General features: G+C 40.7%; 1 protein-coding gene across 1 annotated transcript in view; it reads right to left on the reverse strand.

Moving 5' to 3' along the window:
- The window catches only part of LOC141145985 (glucosylceramide transporter ABCA12-like), a 327299-nt gene that overhangs the window by 138693 nt on the left and 165500 nt on the right, over positions 1-23106 (reverse strand). The window contains exon 6 of the mRNA XM_073632770.1: positions 7009-7166. Coding sequence (XP_073488871.1) covers positions 7009-7166 — 158 coding nt within the window. The remainder of the gene's footprint in view (positions 1-7008; positions 7167-23106) is intronic.

The raw sequence follows: 23106 nt of genomic DNA on the forward strand, positions 1-23106 counted from the left end.
TCGTGTCCCATAGACTTTAACGGTGTTCGCGTGTTCGAACGAACTTTTTTCCTGTTCGCATGTTCTGGTGCGAACCGAACAGGGGGGTGTTCGGCTCATCCCTAGTCCCGTACCTAGTTGCCTGTAAGGCAAGATGCTGGTATAAAAAAGTGTCTGTATACTTATTTCAATTGGCTTTGCTGAACGCTCATGTGCTATACAGAGCTTCAGGATGGACTGGATCCTTCCTTAAATTTCAGGAAGAGATCGTCAGAGCCCTTCTGTTTCCAGACGGTGCTCCACTTCACCTTCCCAATCCAAATGCAGTAAGTCGGCTGCATGAGAGGCATTTTCCTTATGTCCTCCCGAGTACCCCTACCCAACGAGCCCCCCAAAGAAAATGTTGTGTCTGTAGAAAGCGCGGATATAGGCGTGAAACCCGCTATTATTGTCCCTCCTGTCCTGACAATCCTGGTCTTTGCATTGGTGAATGTTTTGAGCGCTACCATACACTAGTTGAGTTTTAGCGTAGGGTACAGCATTGCACAGACTAGGCACACTTTCACAGGGTCTCAGGGTCACAGGGTTTCACCACCACAGTTAAAAAAAGAGCATATATGTCGAAGTATGGGGGCAGCAGGGGTGGAGGAGCGATTTGCTCCTAACTTTTGGGGCGGATGCATATATATATTTTAGGCACAGGTTGCGTTAAAAAATGTTTTATTTTTTACTATTTTTGCTTTGCAGGTATGGTATGTCTTACTGTTATACTGTAATGTTACTTTGTTTTATTGTTAACCATCATTTGCTTAGCAGGAACACCATTCAGCTGCAGCGTGGATTTTTTTTATCTTGACAGCAACAGCGTTTGCTCCCATGATACATAAAGCCGTGACTCTAGCGCTGTCGGAGGTGATTTTACCACCACAGTTAAAAAAAGAGCATATTTGCCGAAGTATGGGGGCAGCAGTGGTGGAGGAGCAATTTGCTCCAAACTTTTGGGGCGGATGCCCCCATGCTTCGGCATATATAAATTGTGCATGTATGCCCATGATTAGAAGTGGGTGGGTGGGTGAAGGGAGGTATTCTAATGGTGGGCATACCCACCGATCAATCTCTTTTTTCGTTCAGCCCACAGGCTGCATGAAAAAAAAGATTACAATATATGCCCAACAAGGACCAGCAACGTACTGGTATGTTGCTGGGACTTTGAGTGGTTATACCAGAATGATGCCTGCAGGCTTAGGTATCATCTTGGTATCATTCTTTTCATCCAGCGGTCGGCTTTCATGTAAAAGCAATCCTAGTGGCTAATTAGCCTCTAGACTGCATTTACAAGCAGTGAGAGAGAATGTCACCCTCTCCCACCATCTTCCATGATTTTCTCTGGCTCTCCTGTCCCAACAGGGAACCTGAGAATGCAACCGGTGGTTCTGCCAGCTGACCATAGAGCTGATCAGAGACCAGAATGGCTCCAACCATCTCTATGGCCTAAGAAACCGTAAGCTACAAGCATTTCATGACTTCGATTTCATGACTTGGATACAAACAGCGCCATTGGGAAATTGGGAAAGCATTTTACCACACTGATCTTGGTGTGCTCAGATGCTTTGAGGGCAGAGGAGAGATCTAGGTCTAATAGACCCCAATTTTTTCAAAAAAGAGTACCTGTCACTACCTATTGCTACCATAGGGGATATTTACATTCCCTGAGATAACAATGAAAATGATAAAAAAAATATAAATGAAAGAAACAGTTTAAAAATAAAATAAAAAAGCAAAATAAATAATTAAAAAAAAAAAAAAAAAAAAAAAAAGCATCCCTGCCCCCCCCCCTGCTCTCGCGCAAACGCGAACGCAAGCGGCAGTCTGGCGTCATATGTAAACAGCACTTTCACCATGCATGTGAGGTATCACCACGAAGGTCATATTGAGAGCAGTAATTTTAGCAGTAGACCTCCTCCGTAAATCTAAAGTGGTAACCTGTAAAGACATTTAAAGGCTTTTAAAAATGTATGTAGTTTGTCGCCGCTGCACGTTTGTGCGCAATTTTAAAGCATGCCGTGTTTGGTATCCATGTACTCGGCCTAAGATCATCTTTTTTATTTCATCAGACATTTGGGCAATATAGTGCGTTTTAGTGCATTAAAATTAAAAAAGTGTGTTTAAAAAAAAAAAATGCGTTTGAAAAATCGCTGCGCAAATACTGTGTGAAAAAAAATGAAACACCCACCATTTTAATCTGTAGGACCTCTGCTTTAAAAAAATATATAATTTTTGGGGGTTCAAAGTAATTTTCTTGCAAAAAAAATTATTTTTTCAAAAAGTGTCAGAAAGTGGTTAGAAGAGTGGGTGATGTGTGACATAAGCTTCTAAATGTTGTGCATAAAATGCCAGGCCAGTTCAAACCCTCCCCCAAATGACCCCATTTTGGAAACTAGACAGCCCAAGCTATTTGCTGAGAGGCATGTCGAGTCCATGGAATATTTTATATTTTGACACAAGCTGCAGGAAAAAGACATTTTTTTTTTTTTATTTGCACAAAGTTGTCACTAAATGATATATTGTTCAAACATGCCATGGGCATATGTGAAATTACACCCCAAAATACATTCTGTTGCTTCTCCTGAGTACGGGGATACCACATGTGTGAGATTTTGTGGGAGCCTAGCCGTGTACGGGACCCCGAAAACTAAGCACCGCCTTCAGGCTTTCTAAGGGCGTACATTTTTTATTTCACTCCTCACTACCTATCACAGTTTCGGAGGCCATGGAATGCCCAGATGGCACAACCCCCCCCCCCCAAATGACCCCATTTTGGAAAGTAGACACCCCAAGCTATTTGCTGAGAGGTATGGTGAGTATTTTGCAGATTTAGTTTTTTGTCACAAAGTTTTGAAAATTGAAAAAAGAAAAAAAATACATTTTTCTTTTCTTTCCTCATTTTCAAAAACAAATGAGCTGCAAAATACTCACCATGCCTCTCAGCAAATAGCTTGGGGTGACTTTCCAAAATGGGGTAATTTGGGGGGGTTTGTGCTATCTTGGCATTTTATGGCCTTTGAAACTGTGATAGGTAGTGAAGAGTGAAATCAAAAATTTACGCCCTTAGAAATCCCTAAGGCGTTGATTGGATTTCGGTGCAACGTACGCAGCTAGGCTCCCAAAAAGTCCCACACATGTGGTATCCCCGTACTCAGGAGAACCAGCAGAATGTATTTTGGGGTGTAATTCCAAATGGGCACATGGCATGTGTGAGCAATATATCATTTAGTGACAACTTTGTTCATCCCCACAAGCTCTCTTATTTTTTGCTGGAATGGGAGAATCTCTACAACCCTTGCTGACTGGAAGTGGTGGAAGGAGCAAAGATGCCCTTACATTTCGTTTATATGGATACACACACATATTGACCTCTTTATGCAGTGAGGTCCTTTTATCTGATGAGTTTTTACTCAGAGTTTTTGCTGTTGATTAATGTTCTTTGTATTCCAGTTCTTTGTAATCCAGGAAACTGTTTATAAAATCCAATCAACAGTTCTTTACATAAGCTAAATCCTCATGCCTCCATGACTCACTGGTGATGAAATCAATCAGAAGGCACAATTACATGCATTTTATAGACGTTTCCTGCTTTTCATAACCTTTTACCAGACAAGAGAGCGAGGTAAGGAGGTTAAGCTAGTTAAATATGTCTACTACTAAACAATACAGTTAAAAAAAAAAAAATCATTTGGCTTTACTAGATCTTGCAAAATTGAGGAGACTGTCTGCAATGTATTTTTGTAGAGAAGTTCTTAATATTAAATGTCTTAAATATAGCAAGCTACATAGGCATTTTTTAACAATGCAACCATGGCATGATAGCAAACATAAGAAACTCTTCAATAGCAGGGCAGACTGGAAAGGTGAGTCATCTTATAAAGAATTAGCCTGTAAGCCTGACAGACAGCTGTGGGTAGCTAGCTTGCATCGTATTACCAGTTAAGTTTGTTCCACAGTGGTTCCTATGAGCAGTCCTTGTGCAACCCCCCCCCCCCATGATATATTATAAATACAGAGATGTTATATTTATGGTTTGTGTTAATGTTATCATTGTTTTATTATACTGCCATTGCTTTTTGTCTTTGTATGGCTTTTCTGCCATTTTAGTAACAATTCTCCTCTTGGGACCCCATTTCTCATGTAGGTCCTCAGATTAAAACATTAAAGAACCTCTGGTCTAGAGTTCTCCCCAATAATTTGGATCTCTTATTTCCAAGAAGTAGTTGCTGCATAAGGATGAGGCGAACACACCCCTGTTCGGTTCGCACCAGAACATGCGAACAGGCAAAAAATTTGTTCGAACACACGAACACCGTTAAAGTCTATGGGACTCGAACATGAATAATTAAAAGTGCTAATTTTAAAGGCTTATATGCAAGTTATTGTCACAAAAAGTGTTTGGGGACCTGGGTCCTGCCCCAGGGGACATGGATCAATGCAAAAAAAAGTTTTAAAAACGGCCGTTTTTTCGGGAGCAGTGATTTTAATAATGCTTAAAGTGAAACAATAAAAGTGTAATATTCCTTTAAATGTCATACGTGGGGGTGTCTATAGTATGCCTGTAAAGGGGCGCATGTTTCCCGTGTTTAGAACAGTCTGACAGCAAAATGACATTTCAAAGGAAAAAAAGTCATTTAAAACTACTCGCGGCTATTAATGAATTGTCAGTCCGACAATATACATAAAAGTTCATTGATAAAAAGGGCATAGGATTTCCCCACAGGGGAACCCCGAACCAAAATTTAAGAAAAAAATGGCGTGGGGGTCCCCCTAAATTCCATACCAGGCCCTTCAGATCTGGTATGGATATTAAGGGGAACTCCGCACCAAAATTATTTTTAAAAAATGGCGTGGGGGTCCCCCTCAAAATCCATACCAGACCCTTCGGGTCTGGTATAGATTTTAACGGGAACCCCGCACCAAAATTAAAAAAAAAAAATGGCGTTGGGTCCCCCCAAAAATTCATACCAGACCCTTATCCAAGCACGCAATCTGGCAGGCCGCAGGAAAAGAGGGGGGATGAGAGAGCGCCCCCCCCTTAACCGTACCAGGCCACATGCCCTCAACATTGGGAGGGTGCTTTGGGGTCCCCCCAAAGCACCTTGTCCCCATGTTGATGGGGACAAGGGCCTCATCTGCGGGCGGGGGGCTTATCGGAATCTGGAAGCCCCCTTTAACAAGGGGACCCCCAGTGTGATGCTTCTCATCTTCTGACACTTCTTAAACAACAGAGGGCGGGGCCACACGGTGACTCTGCCCCCATCTGACGCACGTGGACTTGACAGGGACTTCCCTATGGGTTTCCCCATGATGTCAGAGGGGGCAGGGTCACCCAGTTAGGTAACAGGTGACCGCCCTCCATTATTTAAGAAGTTTCAGAAGACAAGAAGCGTCGAGAACGAAGAAGGGAAGAAGACGCTGTGGAGGAAGATGCCAGACGAGAACACCGGAGCAAGAAGCAGAGGATCGGAGGAAGAACCAGAGGAAGAAGAAGATGGAGGAAGAAACCGAAGGAAGATAGAAGAAAGAAGATGGAAAGAAGAAGACTTTAAATAAAGGAATTATCAAAAACTGTCTCTTGTCATTTTTATCATTTTTGACACTTTTTTAGTGAAATGGTAGCCATTTCACATGGGGGGCGGGACCTGGGGGTCCCCTTGTTAAAGGAGGCTTCCAGATTCCAATAAGCCCCCCGCCCGCAGACCCCCACAACCACTGGGCAAGGGTTGTTGGGATGAGGCCCTTGTCCCCATCAACATGGGGACAAGGTGCTTTGGGGGATACCCCAAAGCACCCTCCCAATGTTGAGGGCATGTGGCCTGATACAGTTCAGGAGGGGGGGGAGCTCTCTCGTCCCCCCTCTTTTCCTGCGGCCTGCCAGGTTGCATGCTCGGATAAGGGTCTGGTATGGATTTTTGGGGGATTTAAAAAAAAAAAAAAATGGCGTGGGGTTCCCCTTAATATTCATACCAGACCTGAAGGGCCTGGTATGGAATTTAGGGGGACCACCCACGCATTTTTTTTTTAAATTTTGGTTCGGGGTTCCCCTGTGGGGAATTCCCATGCTGTTTTTATCAATGAATTCTTATGTGTATTGTCGGACCGACAATTCATTAATAGCTGCGAGTAGTTTTAAACTACTTTTTTTCCTTTGAAATGTAATTTTGCTGTCAGACTGTTCTAAACACGGGAAACATGCACCCCTTTACAGGCATACTATAGACACCCCCCAGGTACGAAATTTAAAGGAATATTACACTTTTATTGTTTCACTTTAAGCATTATTAAAATCACTGCTCCCGAAAAAACGGCCGTTTTTAAAACTTTTTATTGCATTGATCCATGTCCCCTGGGGCAGGACCCAGGTCCCCAAACACTTTTTATGACAATAGCATGCATATAAGCCTTTAAAATTAGCACTTTTAATTTCTCCCATAGACTTTTAAAAGGTGTTCCGCGGCTTTTTAATTTTCCGCGAACACCCCAAAACGACTCGAACTCGAAGCTCATCCCTATTGCTGCACAAGCAAATAGCCATTATCTAATGTTAACTTGCATAACTTGCATAACTCTGTAACTATGATGCCTTGTCTGTATCCTGGCTTGTTAGTAAATTCATATGCATTTTTCAAATTTGGACCTCGACAGCAAATCAAATTTTAAAAAAGTAAATGAAGCCCAGAAGTACAAAAACTAAAACTCATTGCATACTAATAACTTCATTGTTGCTGTGTTCTTTTTTTTTTTTTTGTATTTGCTTCAGCTTGGTGTGGCCTAGAATAATTTTTACAAACGTGCTGGCTGTAGTTATCAGATTGCAACTATCCATTGGCAACAGCCTTGTTTGTATATTGTTATCATTTATTATCAGTGAGTCAATATCAAACTGATAGTTTGCATGTCTTTTGAGGATGTATGATGACTGTTTACCAGAAGATATTACGGACAGATGATTACCTAAAATGAAAACACATAATTACTTACCTGTTTTGTAAGAATCAGTTCATAACCTTGTGTATACTTTTCTTTAAAAGATGATGGAGAACCATAACATTTTAACCTGCCCTGTTGAATGATGACAATTCTGTCACTTAGATAATCTGCCTCGTCCATATCGTGAGTGGTAAAAATTATGGTGCGGTCTGTAATTTGTTCAAAAGAAAGGATCATTAATATAATATAAAATAATGAAAACACTTGTGGGTCTTAAGTCAGGATAAATGACTTTTCTAATTGAATGTTATTAAAAATTGCTTTTTCAACTCAATCTGAAACTACTGTTGTTTTCTAAAAGTGTAAAAATAACTAAATGGTTGCTGTCCTGCAATATTTAAAATTTGAGGTGTTTTGTACATTGTATGCTTTAAGAATTCCCAGCAGAAATATACTTTTCTTCTTCTTTAATTGTCTCACTGATTTTCTCAGAAGTATGAAACTAGCTGTAAGTCATATTACAAGCACTCCTTTAACAGGGGTTTAATTTTGGTAAGATACTCTCATGCCGTGTACACACGAGTGGAATGTCAGACAGAAAAAGTCCAACGGGAGCTTTTCAATGTATATTCTGATCGTGTGTATGCCCCATCGGACTTTTTATGTCCAAAATTCTGACAGACTTAGAAAGAGAACATGTTGTAAATTTTTCCGACGGAACCAATTCCTATCGGGAAAACCGCTTGTCTGTATGCTGTTCCGACGTACCAAAAACGATGCATGCTCTGAAGCAAGTATGAGACGGAAGCCATTGGCTACTGGCTATTGAACTTCTGTTTTCTAGTCCCGTCATACGTGTTGTACGTCACCGCGTTCTGGACGGTCAGAATTTGGTGTGACCGTGTGTATGCAAGACAGCTTGAGCGGAATTCCGTCGGAACTCTGTCGGAACTCTGTCGGAAAAACCTTCAGAGTTTATTCCGATGGGAAAACCAGGTCGTGTGTACAGGGCATTAGGGCCTATTTACACCTTTATGTTCTGTTGTGTTGCATTATGTAGCACTTTAATTTATGCTACTTCCCAAGAGCTGTTAATGCCCTAGAAAGCACAAAAAATGGCCAAGCATCATTACCATATATTGCGCTGCAGCACATATATGTTTTATGCATGTGTTGGGGTGCCATTCAAAATCAGTGGCACCTCATTGCACTAATACATGTAATGTGCATGCTAATGTAAGTGTTACAATAACATAACAGTGTAAATGGGCCTTGAAGCTTCTCTTCAGCCAAAGGGGTGCAGACACATTCGTTTTTCTCATAACAGCACTGAAACTGATAAGCATTAAAGGCAGACACGCCCTTTCAGAAATCAGTTGTGCAAAGATAACGGTAATTAGAGTTTTCATTTTTCCCAGAACATGGAAAATAAGGAACCTGCAAAAACAGTCTAATATCTTTATTATACTGGAGGGGATTTTCTTCTCAACAAAATCGTAGTGGCAGACGTTTTTATTGTGGGGTTTTTTGTGCATGTACTACGATGTATAAACTAACTAATGAGCACAGAGCATTAAAAATCAGACTTGAATAAACTTCAGAAGAAAATTTGCTTAGCTAACCTTTTGCTCTTTCTGCTTTTTAAGTGTCCATCTGAGCCCTTCATCCACTTATAGCCCTAGTTTTTCATGAATGTATTATACTTACATGAATTAAGTTAATAACTCAAAAACCTTGACAATGTATATCTCTCTGTGTGAAACAGCTAAAGCTTTACAAGGATACAGCAGACTGTATCCATTTTCATTTGCTGGGTTATGAAAAGAGGAAACCATACATTTCTTGTATTAATTGAATATGAGTCACGCATACTATTCTAGTGCCAAAGAGAATTGCTACATCTTTAAAAGACTTGGCCATTAGTAAGACGTCTCATGAGAAGGATATAAAGAAGAGGCATTTATGGAACATTAATGTACCATAAATTCAAAGGATGTTCTTTCAGAATACATCACGCAGAAATAATGAAGCATAATGAGACTCAAACACAGGTATAAATACTAATGTTTTTGACCCATTGCCCCATGGATTGCTGGAACATATATGCAACATATTGTAATGGATGTGCCTCATGTTAAGTTATTACAAATAGAAAAACAATGATTTCAGTTGTTAACTTATATACACACTTATTAATTGGTAAACTATGCTGTACAAGAATGTCTCTCCTACTGTCTGTCTAATATATCTTGCAATAACATAGCTATAAGGCCCAGGTGCCAACTAATAGCAACAGTCTATAGGCACCACCTAGTAGTCACTGTTATTCCTAGGTGCATACTCAGATCTTTCAATCAGCCTGGCACTCAGCTTGGGAATGCACCCCCTCACTCATGCTGAAACTCATTGTGATAAGCAATAAATGTTTTCTGTATAACTAGGAGGGATATGCAAAATGTACAGTTTCTGCTTTATTGAAATTTTCCAAAATTTCCCCATACTGACAAAGAGCATTGGAGTCAAAGAAAAAGTGAAATTACTCTAATTTTAACCACTTCCCATCCAGGGCAATTCTGGCACTTCGCTCCTACATATAAAAATCAACTTGCTGAGAACTTGAAATATTGAAATTCATTTTTAGGTTGCTATTTGGAACATGAATGGGGGAGCATATTGCTGTATTAAATTTAAATATGTTGAGAATTTGAACATGTTAGAGCAGTGTTTCTCAACTCCAGTCCTCAAGGCGCCCCAACAGGTCATGTTTTCAGGATTTCCCTCAGATGAAATGGCTGTGGTAATTACTAAGGCAGTGAAAGTGATCAAATCACCTGTGCAAAATAATGGAAATCCTGAAAACATGGCCTGTTGGGGCGCCTTGAGGACTGGAGTTGAGAAACCCTGTGTTAGAGGTTGTATTCCAATCCTGCAATGAGTGTCAAAACACATGCATGATTCTGATCATACATCCATGTGAGGGTCCTGTATGTGATGCACAGGTGTTATGTGGATCTGCTTGCAGGCAGTCCCATTCGTGTTAGTTGGGACACAGTGGCTGCACAAAAGCAACCACTGATTTCAGTTTGACATCTATATGGTTTTGGGTCATGGAAGGCAGACAGTGTGCGATTGGGGACCAAAACCCGTACACATCCAAACCCATGGCCCTGTGTGAGGGCTGTATTCTGCCTGCAGAAGATGTACGGGCGTTCTGTGCCTCTGTGTATAGGCCATCCCATTCACGTCAATTGGGATGCAGTGGCTGCTTGGCCACTGCTCCCAATTTGACATCCAGGTGGGTGCACAGCCCTCATTGCACTCTGTCTTTCTTCCGGGAGCCATATCCACACAGCTGTCAAATTGGGAGCAATGGCTGTGTACGTGCAGCCAACATGTCTCAATTCTCATGAATGGTACTGCCGGCACACAGATGCATTGAACATCTCTGCATTCCCTTGCAGGCAAACACAGCCCTTGCATGGGCGTATGCTCAAGTACACATGTTTGAATGAGACCTAACTATTCCCATGTGACTCAGGCCTTCTGTAAAGGAAAAAAAAAAAAAAAAAAAGATTATTTCTGTATTAAGTATGTTATTTTGCTCTTAGAAATGTATTCCTCATGAGTGTGGTTTTATTTAGGCATTTATTTTACTGTCAATAAATATTTAATGATTTACTATTCAAAGTAGTATATATTGTCTGTTTTACAAACATTATAAATATGTAATATGGTATGTTCAGTTTCTAATCATCTGGCCATCTAAAAATAAATGTGAAATACAGTATATAGAAAAACACTGAATGGAACGCAGTAGTTGGAGCATGAACAGCTGTAAAACTAAAAAAAAAAACAATTTGAAGTTTTGCAGCGTGCAGTCACCATAACAATGCCCTGTGAGCAAAACATTTTTAAAAGACAATGAAGTTCAACGTTTAACACCAGGATTTTTTTGCACTTACAGCTTTGAAATATTTAATTCACTTTTGAAGTAGAACTCCAAGCAACAAAAATAGTATTTAAACAGTGTCACATGTTGTCACCCAGATAACCTGACATTAGTGACCAGCGCCACAGAATAGCAATGTTGGTTCTCTCTATCCATCTCCTTCTCCCAACCAAAGTGCCAGCAATGTTGACATTTTTTGTATTTTAACCACTTGGCTGCCTGAAGATTTTGCCCCCTTTGTGACCAGAGCATGTTTTGCTATTTAGCACTGTGCTACTTTAACTGGCATTTGCACGGTCATGCAACACTGTATGCAAATACATTTATATCATTTTTTCACACAAATAGAGCTTTCTTTTGGTGGTATTTGATAACCAATAGGTTTTTTATTTTTATTATATAAAAAGAACACAATATATTCTACTTTATGTTATAAAACATATCCAATAAAGAAAACCAAATTTCCTCATAAATGTAGACCAAAATGTATTCTGCTACATATCTTTGGTAAAAAAAAAAAAAAAAAAAAATCCTAATAAGTGTATAATAATTGGTTTGTGTGAAAGTTATAGCATCTACAAATGATGGTATACAGTATATACTGGAATTTGTGCAGCTATGATGTTATACTTGTAATGGCAGTGATCAGGGACTTATAGTGGGACTGTGATAGTGTGGCGGGCAGTCTGGCACTAACAAGCTCTCGCTGGAAGGTACACTGAGTGACACTGACATCAATGTGATGTGAAGCAGTGATCAGATATAATACTGCACACTGCATTGATGGCTGGGAAGGGATTAACATCAAGGGGCAATCAAGGGGTTGACTGTGTGCCTAACAAGTGTAGTATGTGTAATATGTGCTGCTTTTACTAACAGATCTGGTTGTTTTTTCTCCCTGCTTTACCGAAACAGCCAGATTACTGATCTGTGTACAGAGCTCTGTGTGTTTGTAAACACAGGACTCTGTGCTGTGATTGGCTACAGCTAATCAGAAGGTCTCATCAATAAATCTTTGGCCAGGACCTACAGTACTGCCAAAATCCTGCTGTAGATAGTGACAGTGCAGTATAACAGTCGGCGTGCGCATGTGTAAATGTAAATGTACTGTGGCTGGGCGGGAACTGGTTAAATTTTAATAAAAATATATTATTTAGAAAACCAGCTCTGTATCCCTGTGTAGCATGTATGATGTATAAATAATAAGCCAAGCACAATACTGCTTTGCTATCGCACTATTTAGTCTGTTAAGAGCCAGGCGACTACATGAACCTATCAGTGATGAATAAAGCAACAGAACAGCAGCGTTGTTGCTCTTGGCTTACCTTGCTCATATGTGGCAACTTCATTGGCTTGGGCTTACTAACAAAATCCTGCTGTAGATAGTGACAGTGGAGTATAGCAGTCGACATGTGCATGTGCACATGTATGTCATCCAGCCAGCTCATGCCAATCACCCACAGTAAATTTTCCATCCTTGATTCCCCCAGAAGTTCTCTACCCCAGTGAGTAGATTGCATTCATATTTTTGCCACCCAAATGCATTATTTTACATTTTTCCACATTAAACCTCATTAATATGTTCAGATCTTCTTGCAAGGTTTACACATTTTGCGGATAAGTTATTGCCCTGCTTATACAGAGATTGAACTGTTTGCCCCATCCCCCAGGTCATTTATGAATGAATTCAATAGGATTGGTCCAAACACAGAACCCTGGGGGACACCACTTTCCACCCCTGACCATTCAGAGTACTCCCCATCACCACCCTCTGAACTCATGCCAATAGACCTTACTTTGTACAATAAACGTTTATGGGGAACTGTGTCAAATGCTTTTGCAAAATTCAGATACACCACGTCTACGGGCCTTCCTTTATCTAGATGGCAGCTCACCACCTCATAGAATGTTAATAGATTGGTTTGGCAAGAATGATTCTTCATGAATCCATGCTGATTACTGCTAATGATACAGTTTTCATTATTAAAATCTTGTATATAGTCCCTTATCATCCCCTCCAAGAGCTTACATACTATTGAGGTTAGGCTAACTGGTCTGTAATTTTCAGGGATGTATTTTGGCCCTTTTTTAAATACCACAATGTTCAATGAATAATGGTCTGGCAATTACTTGACTGAGTTCCTAAGGACCCTCAGGTGCAAGCCATCTGGTCCTGGTGACCTATTAATGTTAAGTTTTCCAAGTCTATTTCTAGTTCTGTCTAGATCTTGATTCCCTCGTGAAGAAGGAGAAGAGGAGAAGAAAAAATGCAATACCTTCGCCATCTCCCCATCCTTTGTAACCAGATTTTCTTCCTCATTCTTTATGGGGCCAATATGGTCTGTTCTCCCTTTTTTACTGTTTATATACTTAAAGAATTTCTTGGGATTTTTTTTGCTCTTCTCCCCTATGTGTCTTTTGTGTTCTATCTCAGCCGCCCTAATTGCACCCTTACATTTCTTGTTGAATTCTTTGTAAAGTCTGAATGCTGATGATGATCCCTCAGCCTTGCCTTTTTTGAAGGCCTTCTCCTTTTGCTTTTATATGCATTTTTACATTGGAGTTAAGCCATCCAGGACTTTTGTTCGCTCTTTTAAATTTATTTCCCAATGGGATGCACTGGCTAATGCCCTTATTTAATATACTCTTAAAGCCAACCCATCTCTCCTCCATGTTCTTTGTTCTTTGATTTTATCCCAATTTACATCTTCTAGCAATGTTTGTAGTTTAGGGAAGTTTGCTCTTTTGAAATTCAATGTCTTTGTATTCCCCTCATGTTTTCTATTTGTGTGATTTATACTCAAGCTAATTGACCTGTGATCGCTGTTTCCTAAATTGCTCCTTATTTGCACATCCTTTGGGATTTTTGTTTTTGTTTTTTAACTTTGTTTTATAAATCCTATAGAGCTGTGGTCATCAACCCTGTCCTCAAGGCCCACTAACAGGCCAGGTTTGCAAGATAACGGAAATACATCACAGGTGATATCATTTGCTGCTCAGTGATTGCAGTATTCTAGTCTGCATCTCCCCAAGGTAATACATAAAACCTGGCCTGTTAGTGGGCCCTGAGGACAGGGTTGGTGACCACTGCTATAGAGCATCTAAAAATAGGGAAGAACAATTGTTATAGACAAGTACCTATATAGACAAATTATATTCAATTTCATTATTATATTAAGTATATATATTTTTTTAGCATTTTTTAATATATTTTGCAATGAATTATACTTATCACCAGGGCTTTTTTTCCTCAGACAATAGGTGCAGGAACTCCCCCTTTCTGAGTCACCCCTTTTCGGCACCCCTACCCACCTCCCAGTACCATCCCTTTTAGACAATATAGAACCAAGCATCATTTTGAGGTGCTAAGTAATTTGTATGGAATTTAATAATGATAATAAGAAAAGCAGTAAAATAGATCCCCTCAGCCAGCAACAATAGATCTCCCTAACAACAATGTACCACCCACATCAAAATCCCCCCCCCCCCCAGCAACAATAGACTCCCGGCAGCATCAACAGATCTCCGCACAACCAGCAACAACTGACCCCCCCCAGCAACAATAGGTCCCCCAACAGCAACAATAGACCTCCCCAGTAACAATAGACCCCCCTTGCAAAAATAGATCCCCAGCAGTGAGCATTAATACCCTGCAGCACACCCCAGCACCCCTTGCCATTACATACAGTCAAAGAGGTGCCGGCAATGCGTTCCCCCCGCGTTCCCGCTGAAAAAAAGCCCTGCTTATCACTAAATTTAAAAAAATGACTGTTTGTGCAGCTATTAGTAAAATAAAAAAAAACTAATTGACATATAATATAAAAAGGCATTGAAGGAAAACCCTCGAATTAGTCCACTTTCTTTTCAACAACAACACTGGTTTTATAGAAAAACACATGTCTTACAAAGAAAAAAATATTACTTTAGGGCCAACAAGGGAGAGTACTGATAAAAGAGAACATATTTAATTAAAACGAAGAGTGAGTAAACATGATAAAGTGATTTACTAAAGCAGACTTGAAACTACACTCGGAATGAACATTGCACACAGACTGCAGGCAAAGTTTTTCATTTAATATCCTCACTTTTCCCATTATGTCCCATTGATCTCTCATCAGTAAAATCTGCCTTGCTAAATATTAGTCCCTAAGTCCCTAAGTATAACCCTGTTGTGCCTCTGTGTCACACAAATAATACTCAGAATCACAAGACACTCACAAGTTAGAAGAGGTGATAATAGTAAAAGCTAGACCTGAAAATTGAGTAGGGGTAATAAAACACGGTAGCACTGTTAAGGTGTTGGTATCAGAGGACTATGATAATAAAAAGAAAGCCTTGTTATTGGTACTTTAGGCTCAGTACAAAACTCCTGAAATTAATTAATTAAGCCAGCCATAAATGGATTAAAATTTGTCCAGTTAGGCAGGGAACAGCCAAAATTGTGATACCTATTTGAGCAGGCTGGTTGTACAGAAGTCAGTCTCTCAATCTACTTCTAAATAACCAGCCTGTCAGTTTGTTTTTTTGTTCACTTAATCAGTGCCACAGCACAGCAGAAGAAAATTAACACGTTTTTTTTCTGTTCAGCCTACAGGTTTAACAAAAGAAAAAAAGAATAATGTATGGCATGCCTTAGTATTCTGATGATTAAAACAAACAAAAAAAAAAGTTAAAGCTGAATTTTAGGTATGGCAGTTCTCCAGTTTCTCCAGTTTGGATCAATGCAAGTATGTACTGTATGTGACATATCTGTGGGTTAACTGTGGAAGCTGGAAATCACTGTATCAGGCACTGCTACTATAGTAATTGCTGCTAGCTTCAGGGTGCTGTGCCTAGAAGCTGCTCTGCTGCTTAAGTTCAGTAAGGGAAACACTTTGCATTAATTGAGAAATGCAAATTTTTCTCTGAATGGTACTCATGATTATTGAGCGACCTCCTGTGTTCAACAGGAGGTTGCTCAATAATCATGAGTACCATTCAGAGAACAATATGCATTCCTCAATAAATGCAAAGTGTTCGCTGATTGGATGAGATGGACATTGTGACACAGAGATTGTGACATTAACACCCAAGGTTCCCAACTTGCCCTATCAGAAAATGCTTTGCATTCATTGAGGAAATGTAAAGTGTTCCCTAAGAGGTACCAGAGGAACACTTTCAAGAATGTTAATAGAAGGGATTTACTAAAACTGGAGCACAGGGAATCTGGCGAAGCTGTGCATAGAAACCAATCAGCTACTAGGTGTAATGTCAAAGCTTCATTGAACAAGCTGAATTTATCACCTGATTGGTTTTAGCAAATCTCCTCCAATGGCTATTCTCTAGCAAGACAAAACAGACATGTCCAAAAATATAACAATGAATTTGCCAAATATCACAGCAAAAAATACGTTAAACTGTAACTAAAGGCACAACTTTTTACCCCTTTTGGCTAGAGTAAGGGAGGGTTAGAACCCCATCTGTTTTGTTTTTTTTTTTGCCATCTGTGTCCCATTGGGGAGATTTCCCTTCTGCTAGAGTTCCTATGTCAACCAGAAATGTGGAATTTCCTTTCCCTTTCACTTTTTCAATGATAAGGAGAAACAGTAGAATTAGAGATAGGGAATCCCTCTAACATAGGAAACAGACAGCAATAAAAACTGACAGTTGTTCTAAACCTTCTCCGCTGTATCAATCCCAGTGGATATGATGTCATACGATAAAATACAGATTGAATATCCCCCTGATGAAGTCATGTGACCCGTTGGCGAAACACATAGGGGCGGTGCTACTCTGGATGAGGTCATTACTCTCAGAAAAGCCAAGATAGTGATATTTTCATACAGTACTATTTAATGCTGTGAGCTTTTGGAGCGAATATACTGATGCATGTGAAGACTATTTGTGGTACCTTTTATCTATAGATGTAATGTGAGTGGCATTTTAAAGTGGTGGGGTTTAAAAAAACTTTTATGAAGGATAAAGCACAATTTGGAGTTTTTGCCTTTGTATGTGGCTGAGTAGAGGAGAGGAGGAGAAACTGGAGATTGTAGCCAAGGGCAAGAGACCTGGGTTTTTAGCAAAATGAGTGCATCCCATATACAGACTGGAACTAGAAGATGGAGGAATCCAGGAGAAGGAAGTTGTATGGCAAATGCAGGGTCGCTTAAAGGAGACACGTGTTTATTATGATCCTACAATCAGAGCTTGATCATTTGATCTAGGTAAGAGCACATCTAAAAAAGGGTGCAGCAACAATGATGGTGGAAAAATTCACGGTGGTGAAAAGCACAGAGGGAATTATATTCTATGCTTAGCTTTACTTTAAATGCTTTGCCTATATCCATAATAAATGTGAGTAGTAGTATGTTGATTGTGTGTGAAGAATCATCTGTTTAAAATGGTAAAACACTATTTTGTGTTTCTTTCCTATATGATCAAGTGGAGGAGCAGAGGTGAAGGTTGCCTTAAGGGGAAGTACCATAAACTATTCCACTGGAGATCTGAATTGCCAGAGGTGTTTGGATAGTATCTGTCCTGTTTGGGACACAAGCATTTTTGTCTATACATAGCATGTACAGTCCTATACTTCAGGTGGGGACACATTTGATGGTGGTGGTTATACTTACAAGAAGATTCCTACTATAAGTACAACTAGTAGTGTTGAATTTATTTTGCAAAAAAAAAAAAAACACACTGTACATATAGCTTCTTGGAAATAAAGACAGTTTAAGCGCTGAGTCTTTTGTGTTTAATTTGACCAAAGATGAGAGGTTGATTTAAAAATTCCATACATACAAATGCAATGTTAATCTGGTTCTTTTCACATTCTCTTTGCCATTGCTGTCCATCCTTTGTTTGAATTTCAACAACAATTTTAAAATGTAAAAATTTCAGCTTTTTTTTATGTACTTTTTTATGTACTATATAGACAGAGATGTATATATATAGGTGTGTGTGTGTGTGCATGTGTGAAAACATCTGTACTATGTAAATGAATAATACTAATACCAGCAAAAGTGAGATATTGAACATTCAGCTGATATACTGTACATGTAATGTAATTAGAAATATTGAAGGTAAAACAGAATCATAAGTAGTTACTGAAAGGTTAATATTAGCAACATCTGCATTCTGAGTGCACTGTAAGTGTGCTTCTCATGTCCTGAGGGGTAATAGTCTTAGCATCAGTGCATATGTAATTAATTAATTTGTATGCCACTGGTTTAATCTTTAGCAGGAGCTGAGCAAATTTACATAACTAACAGGGACTATGTAAACAAGACATGTTCAATCCTTGAAGTGGAACATGTATTTTTTTAATCTTGTAATTTGAACAGTTCTTAATAGTTTTATTTTATACTTCGGCACAGTTATTTCATCTGACTTCTCATTAAAGAAAACCAGTGATCAGTTGTAAATTAATGCAAAAGGTCTCAAATGTGCCTTGTAAATCAAGTTTGACTGCTAGCTTCGCCAAATATAAACATAAATACGTAAGTGCGCAAGAATGTGTTAAAATGAAATTCATGAAATATGACATTTTCCTCTTCTTTATCTTAATTATATTAGGATGCACCAATAAACAACTCCTGATTAAAGCTGTGTTCCAGCCGTTTTTTTTTTAAGTCAGCAACCACAAACACTGTAGCTGCTGACTTTTAATAAAGGCACTTACCTGTCCAGCGAGCCCGCGATGTCGGCCCCCCTAGGCTGCTCTGTCCATCGGATCAGGTGCCAGCACCGCCATCCTAACTAAGGGAAACAGGCAGTGGAGCCTTGCAGCTTCACTGCCCGTTTCCTACTGCGCATGCGCGAGTCGCGTGGCACTCTGTGAATGGCCCTGTCATCTTCTGGGAAACATCAGCTCGCCGAAGAGGATGAAGTAACCGAACAGCTCCGCAGAATAGGAAGAGGCAGATTAGGAAGACTGCACAGCAACAGTGGTTTCTGGTAAGTAAAAAAATGTTTTTTTTCTATGTTTTTTAATTTATTTCAAAGAAATTGTTATAGTATAAATTTTTTTTAGGGTGGACCTCCGCTTTAAATATTTACTCCAAATATATGTCCAATCACTTACAATTTTTAGTCTTCTAAGCTGTTTTCTCCAGAGAGTGTTGCTTTCCTGAACTTTTGGTTGGACATTTCACATTAAGCACATGACACAAAAGACGGCACAGTCTTGGGATCCGCTGTTAATCTATTCTCTTAGAGTAGCCTTTCTCTACTGGGGTGCCGTCTAAGGATGTCAGGGGTTCCGGGACCCTGGTAGAGAAAAGCATTGAGACCAAGCTCTTGCTCCTCAGCCAAACTGTGCATTGGCACAACGGGAGCTCAGTCAGACTGTGAATGCACTTAGGAAAATGAAAGCAAACTAAGGTGTCTTGCCGATATATGTGTGTGTGTGTGTGTGTGTATTTATATAAGTATGTGTGTTTGAATGAATTTAGAGGAAACATGCAACAAAATGCATTGAAGGGATGCCCCCTTGGACTTTGTAGGGCAGGAAAGAGTAATAAGAAGTAGATATGTATAAAAGGCACAAGGGTGCCAACTTTATTAGTATACAAAAATAGATATTTAAAAGTAAACACAATTCACTGTTGAGGACAATGCACCAATGAATAGACGTCAAATTGAATATACAATATATACCACCCAAAGCTAATAATCCACCCCACATCAGAGAGATGCTCTGACTCCTGCAATCAGCTGCATTTCATGCAGCAGCTCAGGCGGAATGGACCATCTGATTGGCTCATGCCAAATCAGACCAGGTATTTAAATGCTCACACCAGGCTGGCTTGTGTCAGTCTACTGTCCGCCACCCGGATGTCAGCAGTAGGGATGAGCTTCGAGTTCGAGTCGAACTCATGTTCAACTCGAACATCCGCTGTTCGCCAGTTCGCCGAACAGCGAACCATTTGGGGTGTTCGCGGCAAATTCGAAAGCCACGCAACACCCTTTAAAAGTCTATGGGAGAAATCAAAAGTGTTAATTTTAAAGGCTTATATGCATGGTATTGTCATAAAAAGTGTTTGGGGACCCAGGTCCTGCCCCAGGGGACAAGGATCTATGCAAGAAAAAGTTTTAAAAATGGCCGTTTTTTCGGGAGCAGTGATTTTAATAATGCTTAAAGTGAAACAATAAAAGTGTAATATTCCTTTAAATTTTGTACCTGGGGGGTGTCTATAGTATGCCTGTAAAGGGGTGCATGTTTCCTGTGTTTAGAACAGTCTAACAGCAAAATGACATCTCAAAGGAAAAAAGTCATTTAAAACTACTCGTGGCTATTAATGAATTGCTGGTCCGACAATACACATAAAAGTTCATTGATAAAAATGGCATGGGAACTCCCCACAGGGGAACCCCGAACCAAAATTAAAAAAAAAAAAATGACGTGGGGGTCCCCCTAAATTTCATAACAGGCCCTTCAGGTCTGGTATGGATATTAAGGGGAACCCCGGCCAAAATTAAAAAAAAAAATGGCGTAGGGTCCCCCTCAAAATCTATACCAGACCCTTCAGGTCTAGTATGGATTTTAAGGGGAACCCCGTGCCAAATTTTTTTTTTGAAAATGGCGTGGGGTCCCCCCAAAAATCCATACCAGACCCTTATCCGAGCACACAACCTGGCAGGCTGCAGGAAAAGAGGGGGGATGAGAGAGCGCCCCCCCTCCTGAACCGTACCAGGCCACATGCCCTCAACATTGGGAGGGTGCTTTGGGGTAGCCCCTCAAAACACCTTGTCCCCATGTTGATGGGGAAAAGGGCCTCATCCCCACAACCCTTGCCCGGTGGTTGAGGGGGTCTGTGGGCGGGGGGCTTATCAGAATCTGGAAGCCCCCTTTAACAAGGGGACCCCCAGATCCCGGCCCTCCCCCCTGTGTGAAATGGTAAGGGGGTATGTACCCCTACCATTTCACAAAAAAACTGTCAAAAATGTTAAAAATGACAAGAGACAGTTTTTGACAATTCCTTTATTTAAATGCTTTTTCTTTCTTCTATCTCCTATCTTCTATTTTCCTTCGGTTTCTTCCTCCATCTTCTTATTCTTCTGGTTCTTCTGGTTCTTCTGGTTCTTCCTCTGGTGTTCTTGTCCGGCATCTTCCTCTTCTTCCCTTCTACTCCTCGGGCCGCTCCGCATACATGATGGCATGGAGGGAGGCTCCCACTGTGTGACGCTTCTCCTCTTCTGACGGTTCTTAAATAATGGGGGGGCGGAGCCACCCAGTGACCCTGCCCCCCTCTGATGCATGGGGACTTGACGGGGACTTCCCTGTGGCATTCCCCGTGATGTCAGAAGGGGGTGGGGTTACGTAACAGGAGAAGAAGTGAAGAAGACGCCACAGAGGAAGATGCCGGACGAGAACACCGGAGGAAGAACCAGAAGAAGAAGAAGATGGAGGAAGAAACCGAAGGAAGATAGATGATAGAAGAAAGAGGATAGAAGATAGAAGAAAGAAGAAGCACTTAAATAAAGGAATTGTCAAAAACTGTCTCTTGTCATTTTTAACATTTTTGACAGTTTTTTTGTGAAATGGTAGGGGTACTTTTGTACCCCCTTATCATTTCACACGGGGGGATGGCCAGGATCTGGGGGTCCCCTTGTTAAAGGGGGCTTCCAGATTCTGATAAGCCCCCCGCCCACAGACCCCCACACCCACTGGGCAAGGGTTATGGGGATGAGGCCCTTGTCCCCATCAACATGGGGACAAGGTGTTTTGGGGGGCTACCCCAAAGCACCCTCCCAAGTTTGAGGGCATGTGGCCTGGTACGGTTTCTGGGGGGGGGCCACTCTCTCGTCCCCCTCTCTTTTCCTGCGGCCTGCCAGGTTGCGTGCTCAGATAAGGGTCTGGTATGGATTTTATTTGGGGGGACCCCAGCTATTTTTTTTATTTTGGCGCGGGGTTCCCCTTAAAATCCACACCAGACCTGAAGGATCTGGTATAGATTTTAAGGGGGACCCCACGCCATTTTTTTTTTTTTAATTTTGGCCGGGGTTCCCCTTAATATCCATACCAGACCTGAAGGGCCTGGTATGGAATTTAGGGGGATCCCCCACATCATTTTTTTTAAATTTTGGTTCGGGGTTCCCCTGTGGGGAATTCCCATGCCGTTTTTATCAATGATCTTTTTTCTTTCAAAAGGTTTTTATTATTATTACTTATAACATATGAAAAAGAAAAATGTAAATTGTCAATATATCAGACAGATTGGTGAACACACACTGTTTACATTAATACAACATCAAATAAATTCAAGATGCAGTAGAATGAGTTAAAAAAAACAATATCAAAGCTTTAAAAGGGTCCGCCTTCTTGAGTGCCTACCTGTTCCTAAATCTTAATCAGAAAGCCCAGCCTAGGAGACCGGGGACTCCGCCGGGCACCCCCTATGGGGATCTTGCTGTGCCCAGAGAGAAACCCCACAACCCTCCCCCCAGACCTCTGCAAAACTTGCCCTGTAGGGCACAATTAACCGGCAAGAAGTCACATATTCCCGGCTCCAATTCCTCAGAGCCCAGGATCTTTTACAATATATTCACCTTGGCGGATTTCGCAAGTGTCTCAATGATGGAGAAAAATGCATGCAGCATATGAATAGGAAAGGGAGAGGAATAAAGTAGTGAAGAGAAGAGAGAGCAGAAGGTAAGGGAAGGAGAAGAAACAGGTGTCAGTCAACAGTCTGGGCATACCGAGACAAGTCCCCCTTATAAACCAGGAAAGATGGGAATGCCTACGCATTTGGCCCAGGGTTCCCAGGTGGCTTCAAATTCTTTGGTTTTATCTAATAGTATTCCTGAAAGTTTTTCCTGGGACATGATCCATGAAATTTTATGTTTTGTGGCCAACAGAGATACTTTGGGTTGTTTCCATGCTTTGGCGATTGTTAACTTCGCCCCTAGTAACATTAGGTGGATCAGCTTGCGAGTGGGTCTTGGCAACCTGGGCAAGTTAGCGTTTAGTAGAGCAATAGCCTGGTTTTAGGTATCTGATGGGTTGTGACCTTTTGGATCACGGCAAACATCCCTTTCCAGAAAGACCTTTTTCTTGGACATTCCCACCATGTATGGGCCATAGTGCCCATAAGTTGGCAACCTCTAAAACATTGAGGGTTAGCTGTTGGATACATGGTCGCCAATCTCGTTGGTGTGAGGTACCATCTGGTCATTACTTTCAGGTTGGATTCTATCAAAGCGATGTTCCGAATCCCCTTGAA

This window comes from Aquarana catesbeiana, linkage group LG05, assembly GCF_042186555.1.
Source record: "Aquarana catesbeiana isolate 2022-GZ linkage group LG05, ASM4218655v1, whole genome shotgun sequence".
Lineage (NCBI taxonomy): Eukaryota > Metazoa > Chordata > Amphibia > Anura > Ranidae > Aquarana > Aquarana catesbeiana.